The 17,983-nt window shown below is 33.0% G+C and overlaps 1 protein-coding gene across 5 annotated transcripts in view; it reads left to right on the top strand.

Moving 5' to 3' along the window:
- ARB2A (ARB2 cotranscriptional regulator A) overlaps window positions 1-17,983 on the top strand; it is a 366,466-nt gene that overhangs the window by 196,092 nt on the left and 152,391 nt on the right. For all 5 annotated transcript variants that reach the window (XM_072958400.1, XM_072958398.1, XM_072958401.1 and 2 more), the window contains one exon: window positions 83-202. In XM_072958400.1, the coding sequence (XP_072814501.1) occupies window positions 83-202 (120 nt within the window). The remainder of the gene's footprint in view (window positions 1-82; window positions 203-17,983) is intronic.

The raw sequence follows: 17,983 nt of genomic DNA on the forward strand, positions 1-17,983 counted from the left end.
AGCAAGCATATAATTTAATTTTTGATTACGATGATAATAATTAGATACAGTACATAATATATGATATTTGTTTTCTTTATAGGAAAATGGTTCTCCTGAAGAACATGCACTCTATGTGTGGGACCATTTCATAGCCCAGTCTGCAGCTGAAAATGTATTTTTTGTTGCTCACAGCTATGGAGGACTTGCATTTGTTGAACTGGTAAGTGCACATTTCACTTTGTTTTTAATTCCAAACTCCTTACAGGTTTATCCCCTCCAGTTCCTTTTTCTTGGTATCATTACTTTAAATTATTTTATAAAAGGTGAAAATTAAGTAGTTTGAGTAAATAATCTTACATGACTTAAAAGGAGTATGCTGCTTTACTTTATTCTGGCAGAGCTTTTCAGTGTTCCCCAGGAAGCCTTTTGCCTGTTCCTTATTGACATATTACTTTTTAATTTCTACCTCATAGCCCCACTTTCCATACATTTTATGATATTTGTGATTCCTGTATTGTGTGTACACTGTTGAAGCATGTATTACCTGTAGAGTGTTTAAAATTTCAAGAGACCCTTTGAATGTTCGAGAATATCTTGATAATCTTTTACTGACAAAACTGTACTATGTCTACAAGTTAGTACTTGATCGGAATCTATGTAATTAGTATTAAAACTATCAGAAAGCTTCCATTAATCTCCTTCTAAGTGGAACTCATTGCTTGGTCATAAAAATCTTTGCATTTCAAAATAATCTGACTTCTTTTAGGGTTAAGATTATGTGTATAGGATAGAAAAAATTACCAAGATTTTTCAATTTTGTCTGTATTATATACAGTATTACAATTATCATATCTTATGCTGGCATGAATAATTAATGAGATATAATCAATACTTAAAGTGTGCTCTGTATCCATTACCCCTTATGTCACAGGAAGGTACCAGTGCTATAATAAAGTGATTAATTGGGTAAAAGTGCATTTGATCATTTTAAATTTGAATAGCCTAAAGTGGACATTAAAAGCAGGCACAGCATTGGTTGTCCAACTTTTATGTTTCTAAACTTTGCTGTGTGCTTCTCTTCGTCATGGAAATTAAGTATATTTCTGTTGCCTTTTCAGCATCTCCACACCTTACTGCTTACCCACGTGATTTAGATATAAAGTTGGTAGTGACAACTGAATACTTTAGCTGACCTAAATTTACAAATTAAGGTCAGTAAATAAGCTAAATCATTTATTTCTTAATTTCTAAAAAATAAAATGAATTTAAAGTACGTTTAACTCTGCTGAATTTTTTAATATATAATGGATATCTTAAGATAGCTCTCTAATGTTCTAGTGTGATGCATCTTTTTACATGTGACTTATGTCTTTCAAATACGTCTTTCAACCACACAGATATAGATATATACAAACATACATATATGTGTCTTATATATATGTAGCTTATGCTTTCTTTTTATAAGCCATTAAGTTACTTAAAACATGAAATTTCATTAATTTCTAGAATACCTTAAAATATGTCTGAAGGCCTGCAAGACCATTCAAATTTCAGATTTCTGTAAAACATAAATTTTCATTTTTTTTGCTTTGATAGTTAACAAACATCTTTTGGACTTCAAATTTGGAATTTAAGTGAGTTTTGGGCAGTGTCAAAAATGAACTTAAGATGCCAGAGTAACAGATGACCAGTGTGTCAATCCTATTTTGCCTGTCCTTCTTGTCACACACTGGTGGATATTTCTCCACTTTTGTTCCACTTTAATATAAAGCACACAGATGTTTCAGAACAAGACTTGACTTCTGACCTTGAGGCTATTAGGGTCAGGGTCCTCAGGGCCTGTGAAATTATCACAAGCTGAGCTAAAGTTTTTCTCCATCACAGGAAGTAACCAGTAAGTAAGAAGTTAAAAAGGAGCTTTGTCAGAGAGACAAGATGGTCTCAGTAAGGGTCAGCTTCTGTAGTCTGCTGTCTCTGCAGGAGGTGCATGCATGGGAGGAGGAATATAATATAACCACTGGCACGTCACATATGTGTCAGGCAACACCAGGACTGAGAAGTCTATTTAATGTAATATACCTTGTTTGGGTTTCAAAATATTAACGGCAATTATCTCAACTTCATATATTTGCTACTTTTTGTTAGGTAACTTTGATTCGAGTATGTAAAGGGGGCATACAGATGGTGGCAACTAAAGAAAAAGGAGTTTATGACCTATTGAAAAGTATTCCTCTAAACAGATAACACTGTACACTGATAAGTTTTACATACATTTTTGACAAAGCTTGATTAATATATTTAAGGCCATTATGTTTCTACTTAATTTCAGAAAGATTTTTAAAATATAGCTTTGATTAAACAACAGAAAAAACATTGAAATATGTTTAAACTTTTTGCTTTACCCTAAAGCTGAATAATATTCTTTTCTAGTCTTCTCAATGTTCTTAGGGGAAAAGTCATGGTGTTTAAAATGTTGACAAATATTCATTCTCTCAGGATATTTCAACATAGGTATATTATATGAAATTGTTTTATGTGGATTCAAAATTTTAATATTAACTTGTAAGAAAGTAAATTATGAACATCCTAACTTATGGTTTAGTCTTTTTGTCTCATCAGGGATGTGTATAATCTTTGTATTTTAGTCAATTTTAACTTTTTAAAAATTATCATAAAGTTATACTCCTGATTAAAGATTCTCTCTACACACACACACACACACACACACACACACACACACCCGCCTTATAGATAGAATAGTTCTAATTTGTAGCATCATGTTAAAATACATGGAGATTGCTTTTCTATAATTCTCATTCAATTTTACATTCTTTTTTTAGGCCATAAATTTTAAGACAATTTATTTTAAATGTAAATTGTGTGGCTAGTACAGTTTCAATATTACATGTAATTACTTACAGTGCTTATTGTTTAAAAACAGGTATCAGTCAGGACCTATGCTAAAATGTATCTTGCCATTTATAAAATTTAAAATTATGTATAATTGTAGTTTAAAATTAAAGGTACTACTAATAGATATCTGAAAAATTACTTTTAAATTTAGAGCACAAAGCAGTTGTAGAGCTTTCATATTTTGCTAATTGTTGTTTTTGTAAATGGAAAACATAATTTATGATTATATCCTATCTTGAAGTGTTGAATTCCTCCTGAAGAGTACATTGTAGTTAAGAGACTTATTTTCAAAACCAGTGTTCATTTTATGGTAGTAAATGAACCTGATCATGTCCAGACTCATAAAAACAGTATACAGTTGACTATAATAATGAGAAAAGTGATACTAAAAATATGCCTTTCATTGCTTCGATTCTCATCATATGTTAACAACTCGAGTTTCTAATTCTCTAGGCTTTCTGTGATCCTAGTAAAAATAGATGTTGATAAGACAGCTCTGGTAACAATTCCAACATTCAGTCATTAAAGCAAAAGGGAAGAACTATTTATTTTATGAAACGATAATGAATTTTAAAAGTAGTATATCTATCTTATGTTAGCTTTTCTGTATATTTAAAATAATGCCAATATGTAAAGTTACTGTTATTAAACCATCATTTACAAAGCCTTACATTTCTAAGAAATTCTGTTTTCTATATGATAGAATTAGTAGTCATAATTATAGTCATTTACCAAATTCATTTAGAAAGCTAAGTAGTGCAGCTTACTTTTTGCCTCATATTAGTTGTTACAAATTTAAACTCATTTGCTGGAAATTAACTGTCATTAAAAAAGAATGCAGTTTTTAAGCTTTTTCATCATCTCTTTCACCAGCCACTTTATGAAGTGACTCCAATGCTTCCATTGTTGGTCATTTCAGAGTGCCTTTGCTCTAGTCTTTCTAGATGATGATTAGTTTGAGAAAATCATGCAAGCTTAGGATTTTCTTTTATTTGGAAATGAGTTAGCTTTCCTTGTCAATGCCTTCCAATCTCAACTCACCTTATCTTCCCTGTTTGCAGTGCTCGATACATCAATTTGCATTCAGATTTCTTTCCTTAGTCAAAGTGAGAGGATTGATATTTTTTATAGAACACAGCAATTCTAGCAAATATATTTCATTAGCTTATTGAATCATCTTAGCTGACATAAAATTAGTATTTTTCTTATTACTTTTATTTCCTTTTCCAAGTTATTAGTGGTATGTTCACAGCCATCGTTAAAAACATCTCTTAGAAATGTGTGAAAACTGTTCCTTTTGAAAGTGTATCTCTACCCACTTTTGATTTTGGTTTCTCCATGCTTGTCAGCACTTGATTGGCACCTCACTTGCATGTGAATTAAGGAACGAAGGGAACTCTATTTTCTTTCCATTGTTCCATGCTGGGCTCCCTAGCCTCCAGGCAGTCTAAGCTGACCTTCAGTGGCTGATAGAGGACTATTTTTTGGATTTAGCTGTGTGAGGACACTCAACTTCAGTCTACACTGAGTTGGTCTTTATAAATTGCCTAGAGCGTGATTTGGATTTACACTGAAAAGAAAGTGGAATGGGACTAAAAGCATTAGTTTTTACCTTTAGTGACATCAGTTAACTGTGACCTTAAAGAAGCATCATTTACATTTTGTCTACAAAGAACAAAGTAAATTGGATATTGGTAGGATATCTGCTTAATGTGATCAATGGGAATAGCTAAAAAGGGGCTGCTGGGAATCAAGAATGAGGAGAGGTAGATTAAAGGTGGATAAACCAAAGAAAAATTGTTCAAAACAGTTAGGCCCAAAACACTTCTTACAAATCTGCTTTAAAATGTAAGTAATTCAATAAAAATAAGTCATCATTTGAATATAACTTGAATTTCTGCATTGGCTGCCTAAATGATACAAATAGTATATTAATGCATGAGATGATTACAATTTGTTGTATAGAATGCTATCTTAATTCTCTGGTTGTTTTATATGAAAACAATGCAGTTTCTCTATTTTGTATGCTCTTTAGAGAGAAACCAGAGTTTATATTTTTCTTGCCTCCTATATTCAATTTTGTTTAATCCTTTGCATATAGTATAGATACTATATTTTGATTGTTAACAGTAATTTTAGAAGTTAGTTGCAAGAGTCCAAGTAAGATCCGATGAAAAGCTTTACCAACATGGAAGTAGTGCGAATGGTAAAGAAAAAGCACACATTAGATGTTAAGAAGACAAATTCTCTGTGGCTTAGTGACATTGGATCTGGAAACTGAATGAAGAGCAAGAAGGTGTAATATCCTTCCCCATACACACCTACAGAAGCATATTGAAGTCAATATGAAGGGAATCCAAGCACAACAGATAATGAATAATAAACAGTGCTTATGCAGGTATGTAGATATTTGTGGAAAATGTTTGCATATACTGGATATTTAATAATTGTGCTTAATAGAATAAATGGTATATCAAGTCAGAGTTTAGAAAGGAGAGATTTATACAGATGTAATGTGTTAAGCACCACAGGGGTTAACTATGTATTGAGTTTTGTTTTGTTTTTTACTTTTACTCAAATGATTTTTAACATGTATTAGGAGGTCCCACTGTTTAAAAGAATGACTCAGTCTGTTAATTTTTGTTAACCCGTCTCCTTTTGTCCCATATCTAACCAACCAACACATTTTGTCAGGTTTGTTTTTTTTTTTTAATATTGATCATGTATTTTCCTCTCTCTCTGCCCACTGTTGTTAATTTCATCATTTCATAGCTGTATCAGTGCACTCTTACACCCAATTTCCTACTGCCTCTCTTTACTCTCCATTCCATCCTGTATACCACACCATAGTTGGTATTACTTATCACACTCACCCCTTTTAGCTTGCCATTCCACAATCATATTGGCTCCCTATTGTCGCTTGCATCACCTTTCTTCTCTGTGACTTGACAACCATCTGTATAATCTGATTATCTCTTTCCAACATTATTTTTCCCAATAGAAATTCTCAGTTCTAGTCTAATTTCCTTACTGCCATTGTTCCAGTGCACTGTACCTCTACCCATGGCCTCCAAGCCCAGTGTACTAGAAGAACATGAAACTTGGAAAAAGATGACCTGGGTTTGAATTTTCGTTCTGATACCTACAAATTATAAATTGACTCACATTTTTTATGTGTGTCCTCCTCTGTAAGTACCCACTTCACACAGGCAGAGTTTGGGGGTAAAATTAGAAAATTCCTGTTTATTAGGAATTAAGTCATTATTGAACATGAGTCTAAATGCCCATAGTATACACTCATTTTCATTTTTGCTATTTTGCATTTCCCTCTCCCAAGTAAAAGAATTTTCTTCCTTACTAGATATTTCATAACGTATTCTCAATTGTCTCCTTTTTTTCTGTAGAATTTGTTTTACAATTTAAAACTTTACTAATTAGTTTTATTTTTAAATTATCTTTTATCTCTAAATCTTGCCCAAATCATCTGGAAACACTTTGAGGATAAAGAGTCTAACATAGATTTTATTCCCCCACCCCAAGTTTGGAAAGAATATGTATCACAACAACATGAGCAGTCTTAAATATCTGCACAGTTAATTGACTGTTACGTAGAGTTTAAGCATTAACAGTAACTTTTACTAATGAAACTTATTCATCCTTCCTACCCTTTATTTGAATATTGACTAACTTGGGAATTCTGCCTAATCAGTTATTTCATATGAGACAGTATTATCCTTTTTGTTCCTGGTGTTAGTCTCTTATAATCCCCTCTCTGCTAGTGTGCCCAGACCTTAGGTTGACTGAGAAGATTGCCTCTCTATGATTCACTCTTCAAAGTATGGTCTTCTCAATCAAAAGATAAAGTTATTAAGCTAAGTTATAATTGCCTTCTCATAATGTTATATAGAAGGATATGGAGTAAGTCTGGGAAGCTCCCTGCTTTATCCTCAATTATGAATTTAACACTACTTTTTTTTTTAATAATTAACTTACTTTTGCTTGTTTCCATTTTTTAACTTTTAAAAACTTTTGAGATACAATGTCATATCTTTACTGAGATATAATTGGGATTTATTGAGTTTTAGTAAGGAATAATTGACATACTAAAAATTTTAATTTTTAAAGTGTACAATTCAATCATTTTTAATATTTTCACAGAATGGTAAAATTGTACAACCATCACAACTATCTAATTTTTAGAACATTTTCCTCACTGAAAAAGAAACTCCATACCCATTAGTGATCGCTCCTCATACTTAATCCCACCAGCAATATATGAGGGTTCCAGTTTCTCTGCACTCACTAATACTTATTGTCTTTTGTTTTTACTTCTGCTATACTAGTTTGGGTGAAATGGTATCTTGTGGCTTTTCTTTGCATTTGCCTATTACTAATTATTTTGAGCATCTTTTGATGTGTTATTGGCTGTTTGTATATATTTTTGGAGAAATGTCAATTAAAACCTTTTGTCCATTTTTAATTATGTTGTCATTTTACTATTGAGTCATAAGGGTTCTTTATGTATTCTGAATGCATGATTTCACTGGGTATCAGATACATGATTTGCAAATATTTTCTCCCATTTTGTGGGTTATATTTTCACTTATTTGATGATGCCCCTTGAAGTACAGAAGTGTTTTGTTTTGATGAAGTCCAACTTATCAAGTTTTTGTTTTGGTCACTGGAGTTAATTTTTGTACCTTGTGTAAAGTAGGGATCCAGTGTAATTCTTTTAAATGTGACTATTCAGTTGTCTCAGAACCATTTGTCAATAAGACTATTCTTTCCCCTTCCATTTGTCTTAGCTCCCTGGACTATAAATACAAGGGTTTTCTTCTGGACTCTCAGTTCTCTTCCACTTATCTGTATGCTTATCTTTATATAATACCACACTGTCTTTGATTAGTGTAGCTTTGTAGTATGTTTTGAAATCCAGAAGTATGGCTCTTCCAACTTTATTCTTCTTCTCAAAGATTGTTTTGGCTATCGTAGATCCCTTGTATCTTTATATACATTTTAGGATCAATTTGTCAATTTGTGCAAAAAAGGGAGCTGGGATTTTGATCAGGATTAATTCTGTGGATTAATTTGGGGAATATTCCCATCTTAATAATGTCTTCCAGTCCTTGAACATGGGCTTTATTTCTGTTTATGTAGATCTTCTTTCAAAAATGTTTTGTTGTTTTCAGTGTGCAGATCTTACACTTATTCAATTTTATTCCTTAGCTTTTTATTCTTTCTGATGCCCATCTAAGTGAAATTGTTTTCTTAATTTTATTTTCAGATTGTTCATTGATAGTGTGTAGAAATACACTTGATTTTCATATCTTGATCTTCTATTGTGAAACCATTAGTCCTAATAGTTTTTGTGTGTTTCTGTATGTGATTTCCTTAGGGTTTTCAATGTTCAAGGTCATACAATCTGTGAATAAAAATAGTTTCAATTTTTCTTTTCCAATCTGAATTTTTGTTTGTTTGTTTTTTGCCTAATTGTCCTGTCTAGTATAGTTATGCATAGAAGTAGATAGAGTGGACATCTTTTGCTCCTGACCTAAAGGAAAAGGCATTCATTTTATCACCATGAAGTATGATGTAAATTGTGATTATTTCCATTCTTGATAGATCATTTCTACTAAGGCCCTAATCTGCTCCTTAATGTTTATATCTCTCAGTCACATCAAGATCAGTTTGGTCAGAAGGCTGAAATGGAGAAAGAATTCACTAATATGTTATAAAATCTTTTCATAGAGTAAAGAATCCACATTACTCCATTGGAATTACCTTTAGAGGAGGCTTTGTCAGTATCCACATAGATGGGCCACATCCAGGTCTTACTGCCCTGCGTCTGTGCAGCTGAGAGATCGGGCACTCTGTCTCTTAATTCAGCAAAGACTGTCAGGAAGTCACTGTCTGCTAAAATTTGTGCAATAACATGTTGAGGAGAACCCAGAGAAGTTGACATGTTAATTTCTGAGATATAAATCTTTCTGTAAGAAATTCTTCTTTTTCCACTGATTTATAAAAGATCTTAATGAGAGATTTTCTATTTTACTGCAGATCTGAGAGCATGATTGACTATTGTAAACCTTTTATAAGAGGGATTATAGAAAAACACATTTAATTTAATAATGGAGCTGTTTTTAACTATTCTTAAAGCCTCATGATGATCACTCAGTGTAAGCGCTCCCTCATATGAGATTCCCAGCCTCAGTGACACCTCTGATTTGACATCATAAGTTACACAGAGCTCTTAGAAGACAAAAAATTTTGCAGTCAAAACCATTTAACTTCTATCTTATAAGTTAGACCTCAATTTTTATTGAATAATTTAATGATTAACACAGGGGAGCCAGGTAGACTGAGACTTGAAGCACACTAGATCCTTGTTAGGGTAAAGCTTGAGAGAACAAGATGGAAGCCAGATCTGGGCAAAAGTCTTATTACTAGAGGTCAGGATGGGTTCAGGAAGAGCTAATTCAGCTGGAGACCTTGGATTTGGAGGGAGTAGCATGTGAACTATCACTAGGTAGGTATCTGTAGAGCATGGTGAACTCATGTTTGAATCAGGAGATATAATCTGATGGCAGGGAACAAAAAAATCAAGGCATGAGTGATAACTGAGCAAACACAATGTAGTCATTGGTTCTTAGAGTACCTCTTCTTCCCAACCAAACTCCACTCCACTGCTTTATAGGGAAGGAAGGAAGGGGCTGAGGGGGAGTGGGGGCCATGAAAAAAAAAAAAACCAGGATCCAGCAAAGGGGAAAGGGTGAACAAAGCAGGCAAGTTGTAAGGCTTCAGCCATTGACTGGGGGTTTAAAAATGTTATTTTTTTCCTGAGGAGAAGAGGTTCAAGTAGGCAGGAAAAAAACAGAAGGACTGTGAAATGATGAATCAAGGCAGAAGTCCAATCTATGTGACTTTTAAGTCAGAATGAGATAGAGTAAAATACTGCATCCTGAGGTCATGTAGATACCTAGGGCTTATCCTTGGTTGTCAGGTTTCTATGGCAATGAAAGAGATGGCGTAGAAAGAGCTATCATTTTTCCTGCTCTTTGGCTGTGAGATGATACACTGTGGGTCTAAAGGTTTCTTTGGGCCCAGAGAAACAAAGTGATCTTTCTACTGTGATCTTAACTTTTAGAGTTGGGGACTTTTAATCCCCAACTCACCTCCTATTTTTTGTTATGGGTTTTCCAAACTTTTTCATTGAGTGAATTTAGATCACTGTGAAGCCACCTGGACCATATAAGTTTGACATTATAGAAATTTTGCAGTTAGGATTGAATATTATGACCTCAAAAAAGAAATAGTACCAAAAACTATCAAAGATATTTATTCAGTTCAACACCCTACTCTGTAAAAGTACTGGGGAGGCAGATTAAAACACATGATCCCTGGCCCAAAGAAGGTTATGCTCTAACTAGGAAACACATTTAAACAAAGAGTAATGTAGTAAGATAATTGAGAAGTGAGACTTTAGCCAAGAGGTTGTTACCTTCCCCAATATAAAGACCCCTACAGTAAATTTGTCTTAGAGTTAAGTCTTAGCAAGAATTATTTCTGTTGATAAACTGATAAAGTCTGTCAGAAAGTAAAAACTCCATAATGCATTTTTACCTTTGTCTCTGTAATCCCAGAGCCATAGTTAGTTTTCCATTTCATGTGTTACCCTCAGCCTCAATCTCTTATTCAGTGTCTTAATTCATGTCCTCAGAGTCCTTTTCTTAATTGACAGAAGAAATACAGCAAATCCATTATTTTCTCTGGTTTCTGCTGTGCTGCCTAGTCCTGCTGGACCTATAATACTACTCAGAAAATAGTTTTTGATCCTAGATTTATATAGAGATAAGTTGTCAGAAGCAGATCTCAGGTGGTGCTGTATTGGTTCAGAATGAAGAAAGTAGGTCTGGGCATTTGTGTAGAGAGCCACGAGATAGAACAAAGTGATGGATGAGAGAGCAAAGCTGATCAACAAGCACATGTAGAGCCAGTGTGCTTTAGTGTGTAGGAGGTACAAGTTTGTGACCGTGAAGTTTTGGGCACTTAGAAGGACCATTAATGGAAATTGATCAGTGAATGCAGAAAATCGACTAAGAAGATATTAAAATCTCTAATCTAACCTAACCCTAACCCAAAGCTTAGTTTTCTATGATTAAGTTGAGTAAGTTAAATCTCATATCCTCCAGAAATTAGTTTGCCTATTTATTTATGTATTAGTATATTCAGATTTCTTCCAAGTTTTCCATCCCTTATTTGAATTTTTCTCATAAATAAGTTTATTAAGGACATTAGTATACAGTAAAAATTGCTATTTAATATTTTAGTGACAATTTTATAATTGAGTCAAATGATTAAAAAGTGTTCTAATTTTTCATATGCCTAGCTTATGTCTAAATATCCATAAATCTTGATATCTAACTTTTAACATCTTATCTCCAAATTTCTTTACTACATTAATCAGACATCTGGATTAGAAAAAAACTTGTTTATCTTTCTAAAGGAGAGGCACTGGGCAGAAAGATAGAGTACACTTAGTTTTCTCCTACAGAAGAAATTTCCTATCTTGACTTCTTTCCAATTATAAGGCATCAAGAGATGCTTTATAATTATAAGTGTTGATATTCTAAAAGTATGCAGAAGCCTGTCCACTAACAACAAAGAAACTTTGACTTTCTCTGTAGTGTCCTATAAAGTGTAATCAGATGATGTGAGCTCCCTAGCTTATGTATTGCCTTTGTTGTGTTACTGCTCAATTTACCTCAGACAAAAATTCCTAGTTCCAATATCATTAGTAATGTAATAATAGCTTCTACCACTGTTACAGACTAAGACTTAAATTTTCAGTCTTGCTTCCTGTTACACATTTTTAGGACGTCGATCTAAATTTTAAATATATATTTTTATGTCCAAATATTAAATATGTAGTAATATATATCTTTAGCATATTATAAACCTTATCATTCAGTGACCCCTGTGTTTTCTCTAAGATCTTGCAGTATATTCTCAAGCAAAACAGGCACCTTCATATCTGATTTCTCTGTTAGAGACCTCTCTTACTCTAATAGAACCCTGTCATTGCTATTATAATAGAATCCATATCATCTGTCAGCCAGCCATGGGGGCCTAAGACATTGGGTCAAGAACAATCCTAAGCAATTCATAGCAGTGCCTTTGAAAACGAACATTTTAAATGGAACTAGTATTTATGAATGTCTTGCAAATCAGAAGGCGGTGACATCATCTTCATATTCAGCAGCAGCAGCACTAATGCTTAAATAACTTACTGTGTACTAGACATTGTCCTAAGCATATACTTTATATAAATGTACTTTATCTCATTGAATCCTCATAACAACTTTATAAGTACTGTTATCATCACCATTTTACATATGAGAAACATTTAAATATATTTCCCCCTGTAAAAGTATGATCTCTCACTTTGTCACAATGAGTTTTTGTTTATTTCTCCTCTTACCAAGTACTTATGCAGAGTAAACTTCATATTATACTAACTGTGGTAACTCATCCCTGAAACAATCCCCTGGTTTTTCATGTACTTCAGGATTCAATTCTGTACTTCTCTGTTGAATTACATGATTATTTAATTTTTATTCTCTATCCTCTTTACTGCTTATTCTTTTTTGTGCCTTCCAAGAAGGCTTTCCATTTTAATGAATTCTTAGTTACCCATACTAATGAAGGAGAAAGAAGGTGTGGGAAATTTAAAATAACAGGCAATCCTCAAATCATTTCTATTTAAATTTTGAATATGTTTTGATGTGGTGTTCTGGAAATTCAGTTGAAGTTAAAAAATTGAAAACACTTTATGAAAGTCTGGAAAGCAAGTGAGTTTCCTTGGCCAAGCCCCTGGTTGGCTCTTCATGCCATGCTGGAAATAGACAGCTGTCTACTAATACCAACTAAATAGAACTGACCTTTCAAATCTCACTAGAACAATCTGCTATCAGTGTTTGCTCCTTCACATTATCCACATCTGTAAGTTACACCTGGAATTGATAGCTGTGTTACAGCACCTCCCAAGTACCAGGCATTGTTTTAAGTGCTTTATAAATATTAACTCGTTTCTTGTAACAGCCCTATGATGTAAGTATTATTATCCTCAGTTACATATGAGGAAGCAAAATCTTAGGTAGTGAGACCAGACAGCCAGCAAATGATGGAGCCAGAATTTGAACCTAGACTCTCTGGCTCTGAAGCTTATAACTATCAGCATACTGACATTCAAAAGACAGCGCGAGTTTAGGACACTACTAGATTTTGTCATCAAACATTATTTTAGCCAGGCATTGTACAACTTATCTTTAACTCTGTTAGGTAGGTATTATTAGCCATGTTTTACAGATGAAGGAGTCAGGAAGGTTGAGGAACACTGTCCAAGTTTGCACAACAAATATCAGAGCCAGAATCGAAATCCATTCAGTTTGCAATAAAAATCCAATCTCAGAATCAATGATTTTGCCCATGAAACACTTTTCCCTCTGTTGGCTTTTTGAAAAAACTGCAGGAAACGTTTTTCTAATAAGTTAGGATTTTTTAATTATTGAGGACACTTTCCATTTAAAGAAACTCTGTGTTTATATTTTAAAACACAAAATTCTTTGGTAAACTGAATATTATATCTGACATACTTTTAAAATTGAGAATATGCTTTTAAAATCAAAAAGCATACATACTGTGCAGATTTATTTCAGGAAGGATAGAATTATATTATTCAGTGCCTATCACAATGTCAACACATTTCAAATATTAGATGATAATACTCAAAAATTGTTTTTCTACATTTTCCCCTACATATTGGAGAAAATATAACAATTGAAGGATTGTAACAAAAAGTGAAACTATAATTGCTTGGTCCTTTGTATTTTACTATAAATTGGAGTTTACATTTCACTGTGAATAGCAGAGTACTCAAAATTCTTATATTTGAAATTAAGATTAGAAGAAGGAAAACTTTGAGTCCCTATAATTAACCTGCTACTTCATGCCTTTCTGATTTATTATAAGCATTTCTTCTGATACCTAACACTTAAAAACTATAGAAGAGTATTATATTGCTTTGATTTTATATCATGCTTTCTCCATGTAAATAGTAAAGTTTTTACAAAGCTTTAAGTCTAAGTAAAGAGGGTCAAATGAATGACATATTTAGTTATACTTTAGGGAAAAAAATCTTATTATAGTAAACTGAAACTTAAAATCTTACCAGTGTAGAAAGCACTAGAAATGTGAAAAAAAAAGAGTTATGTTTATCCTGCATATTTCTCTCCATTGGCTAAATAAATCAGCGTCTTAAGATATGTGTCCTTTAACAGCTAAATAAACACCTTTAAATAGTGAACTTTATAATAGATGTCTGATTTTCATATTTTATATAGTGTTTTGCCAAGGAAAGTTCATACATCAATAGCTATAAGAAAAACTATATATTTTTAATATTAGAAATATTTGCTACATACCTGATAGAAAATGCATCTGTAGCTAAATTTTTTAATTTAAAATTCCAAAGTAGAAGATAATTAAGGTAAATATGCTAGTAGATATTTACAGAATTTTTCTTATTTTCTTGGCAGTGTCTGTATTATAGTTGTTGGCATTATCATTCCTATTTAAAATTTGATTTTAACTTCTTTTAAGTTATGAAAGACTTTTTTAAAATGTGAAATTCCTAAGAAGAATCAATAGGTTTAAATACAAGCAAAAAATAAAAATATTTAGGAAATAAATTTGCACTCAGGTAGTTCCTTGAAGACCTGATAATTAAGCGTTTTTGATGTAGCCTTATAAAGCATCTTACTTGCCTTTAAGACCATTTGACAGGGACAGAGCTTTGTGTACTAACTTTGTGTTTTAAGTAGCCCTTGAGCTTATTATACATTCTAATCAGATTTTAGAGTAGTTTTGGAGATACAGATACTAACTTTAAAAGAAAAAAATGCTCCTATATCAATAGATTAGCCACTACGTAGAGAATTCTTTGGTGACAGGGTGAGTTTTTAGTCTAAGAATGATGACTGTAATTTTACATCTTGAATTATTTCTCCTACCACATTTTCATTTATTCCTTGTTCAAGAATTACCTGAGATAGTATTTTGCTTTTTCTAGATTTTTATTTCCTGCTCATGAATACAAACATACTAAAAATTTAACCTTCTGAAATGTCAGCAAAATTCAGCTATGCCAAGAAATTTTAAGAAACCAGAATTTTATCTGCACACTCTTAAAAGTAATGCTGAGTGTTTCTCCCATGAGTGTTTTCTTCCCCTTTGCCACACTCTAGATCCCAGGAAGAGTTTTTAACTGTCAAAAATTGCCCATTTTAAGAATTCTCTTTAGCTCAAAAAAAAAAAAAAAAAACTCATTTTGAGAATCCGTAGGAAATGCAAGGTATTCAACAGTATATATTTACTGTCTGAAGCTGATGTAGCTGTAAGGTTTTTCAGATCCAATTGATCTATTGCGCATGTTCCCTCCCTAGGTTGCAGGACGTGCTTCTATTTGCATAAGGCCCTGGGCAAGGTTCTTTCTTGCATTGATTGGCCTGTCCAAGGCAGCCTGATGTGTTCTTGCATTGATCACTTTGTCTTTTCTTGGAAGACAGTGTTACACTGAGTTCATCTCAAACATTCTAGGGAGAAGGTAAAACTTTACTGCAGATGTCTCAGTTTTATTCAGATGTTCCTTTGAGTATAGGCCCTTTTTGCAAGGATAAGTATCTTTTTTTTCTTTCCTAATTTGGATGTTTCTGCAGTTTGAGTGCACTGTAGACTAGATTATATTTGAAAAAGCTGTGTTAAAGAAAATTGCCAGAGTATATGCCACTTATCTTGTGCTATTTTTGTTTTTAAGACAGTGTATCTTGCTTCCAGCTTAAAACTATTTTCTTTAAAGATGATCTCTCAAACCTAGGCATAAACTAAAATTTCCTGGTGTTTGTGATACGTTGCCACTTATCTTTACTAGCTTTATAGATTCCTTAGTTTCATTGGGACATTCATTGCTTTATGTGTTTAAGAAAATAAGGAGTTTTATTGGTTTCACTATAAAACAGTGGTCCAGAATGACTTGTCTGTTACTATTCATCATTATTAGTTATGTTAACATGAGTGGTATAAACTTAGCAAATGTGGAAATTATTAGGCAGCCACATACCAACTACGAGTAACATATATTTCATTATATCATAACTTTTGTGGTAGTGTGTTATTTGGTGACAATGGAAACCTGAGTTTAAGCATTAAATCTTCAACCAAATCTGCGATAAACTGAGCAATGAATGTTTTGCAGTTTAGCATTCTTTATTGGCTGGTCCTTAAATCAACATTTATATTGTCTGCCAAAGAACATATTTGCCTACACTGCTAATTATCAGAAAATGCCCATTACCCCCAACCTATTTAGTCCGTCTTTAGTGAGAAACTGGTAAGACAACCGTAGGCTTCCGTCAGTATGCAGGGCAGTATCCTCCTCCTGACCAGCTTGCTGTTTCATCAGACCCTATGTGAGTTTATAAGAAGGTTTACTTTTGGCAAAGATTTAGAAATATGTCATGGCTGATTTTGATTATTGTGCTGTTGTTAATTAAACTCTGCTACAATTCCTAAATGGTTTCAGAGAGCAGATTTAGTAACACTCACTACAAATCAGGATATTTTCGTATATGCTCTTTTATTTACATGAAACAGGTCACTATTTCTGAATATTGTTGAAGTCTAGAAATTAAACTGAACAGAAAAGCACTGAATCAGTTATATCAGCCAGTGGTGGCATTACAGTGGCGTCATGCAATACATCATAAGCCACAGAAATCTTTTCCTATTTTTAATAATTCCGTTTTGTAAAATTTGATAGGAAAATATCAAGGACCATATTTCTTGTGTTTGCTTCACAAATGCTAGAATTCATGCTTTAAAATTAAACCTGGAGTGAATTAAATGTTTATTATACAAGGACAATAACCACATCAGGTTGTTAGGTGATGTCATTTGCTGCTTTAAAGGTGTCCTCTAAAAGCTATAGCATTAATGAGGTATGTAACATGAGTTAAGTGAAATTTATTCAACAAGTAGAAGTGTTCGTACATGGAATTATTATTGATGTAAATAACATATATTAGAAAATTTGGCCTTATTTTGGAAAAATTAGATTTGTGGATGATTGGAACTTAACTAGAATGTCTCAAATTATTAATCATATTTGTATGTAAATCGTATAAATATAAAAACACTTCACAAAATAGTGGTGTAATTATTTTCTGAAGAAATAAGCTTGGTAGTTTGGGAAAATAATTGTGAAAATACCAGTGAAAAAGGCATATAAAAGTATTGAAATGTAAAACCTCTTCAGATACTTAAAAACAGCTCTTCAAAACTGAGTCCAATCTGTGAAAACATGGATATTACACTGCAGCTTTTGTTCAGTGCATCTCAACTTGGTGCAAGTATAGCTCTCTGAAATGAAATTGTATAGTGTTTGCACATTTTTTTCCAGCTAAAATGAAATGTACATCATCTTGCATAATTTACTTGTCTCTGGTGGTTAAATTTGCATATCTGAATGAGTATATATCTTAAGCTCCTGCTAGATGTAAAATAATCTCATGAGTGGAGGAAAGCTCTTTTACCTCAGAAGTCAGAAGAGTCTGTATTTCACAGCAACCCATGATCAAACAGGCTAATTCAGATGCTGGAAAGGGCTTTTGCTTAGCTATGTGGAAGAACCATTGACTTCATACAACCAACAAGTGTATGGTGCTACAGGAGATCTACTGAAAACCCTGTGTAGAACTGAACGACCACCCCAAGTACAAGTGACCATGAGCAACCACGAATAGGTATAAATACACACTTCAGCTGGCCAGATTTTCTGCTCTATAATTCAGTCGCAATCACTGTTTCTTCCCTCTAAATTTACACTACATAATCAGCTTCTTGTTTGTACGCACACTAAAGAAATATCATTCAGTATTTGGTGGAAAAAAAAAAGGATATTGGCCTTCCTGTAATTACTAGGATGCAGAATGATGTCCACTTTTTTTCTTTTTTAATTACTTCTCAGATAATGCCC

This window comes from Vicugna pacos, chromosome 3 (assembly GCF_048564905.1).
Source record: "Vicugna pacos chromosome 3, VicPac4, whole genome shotgun sequence".
Lineage (NCBI taxonomy): Eukaryota > Metazoa > Chordata > Mammalia > Artiodactyla > Camelidae > Vicugna > Vicugna pacos.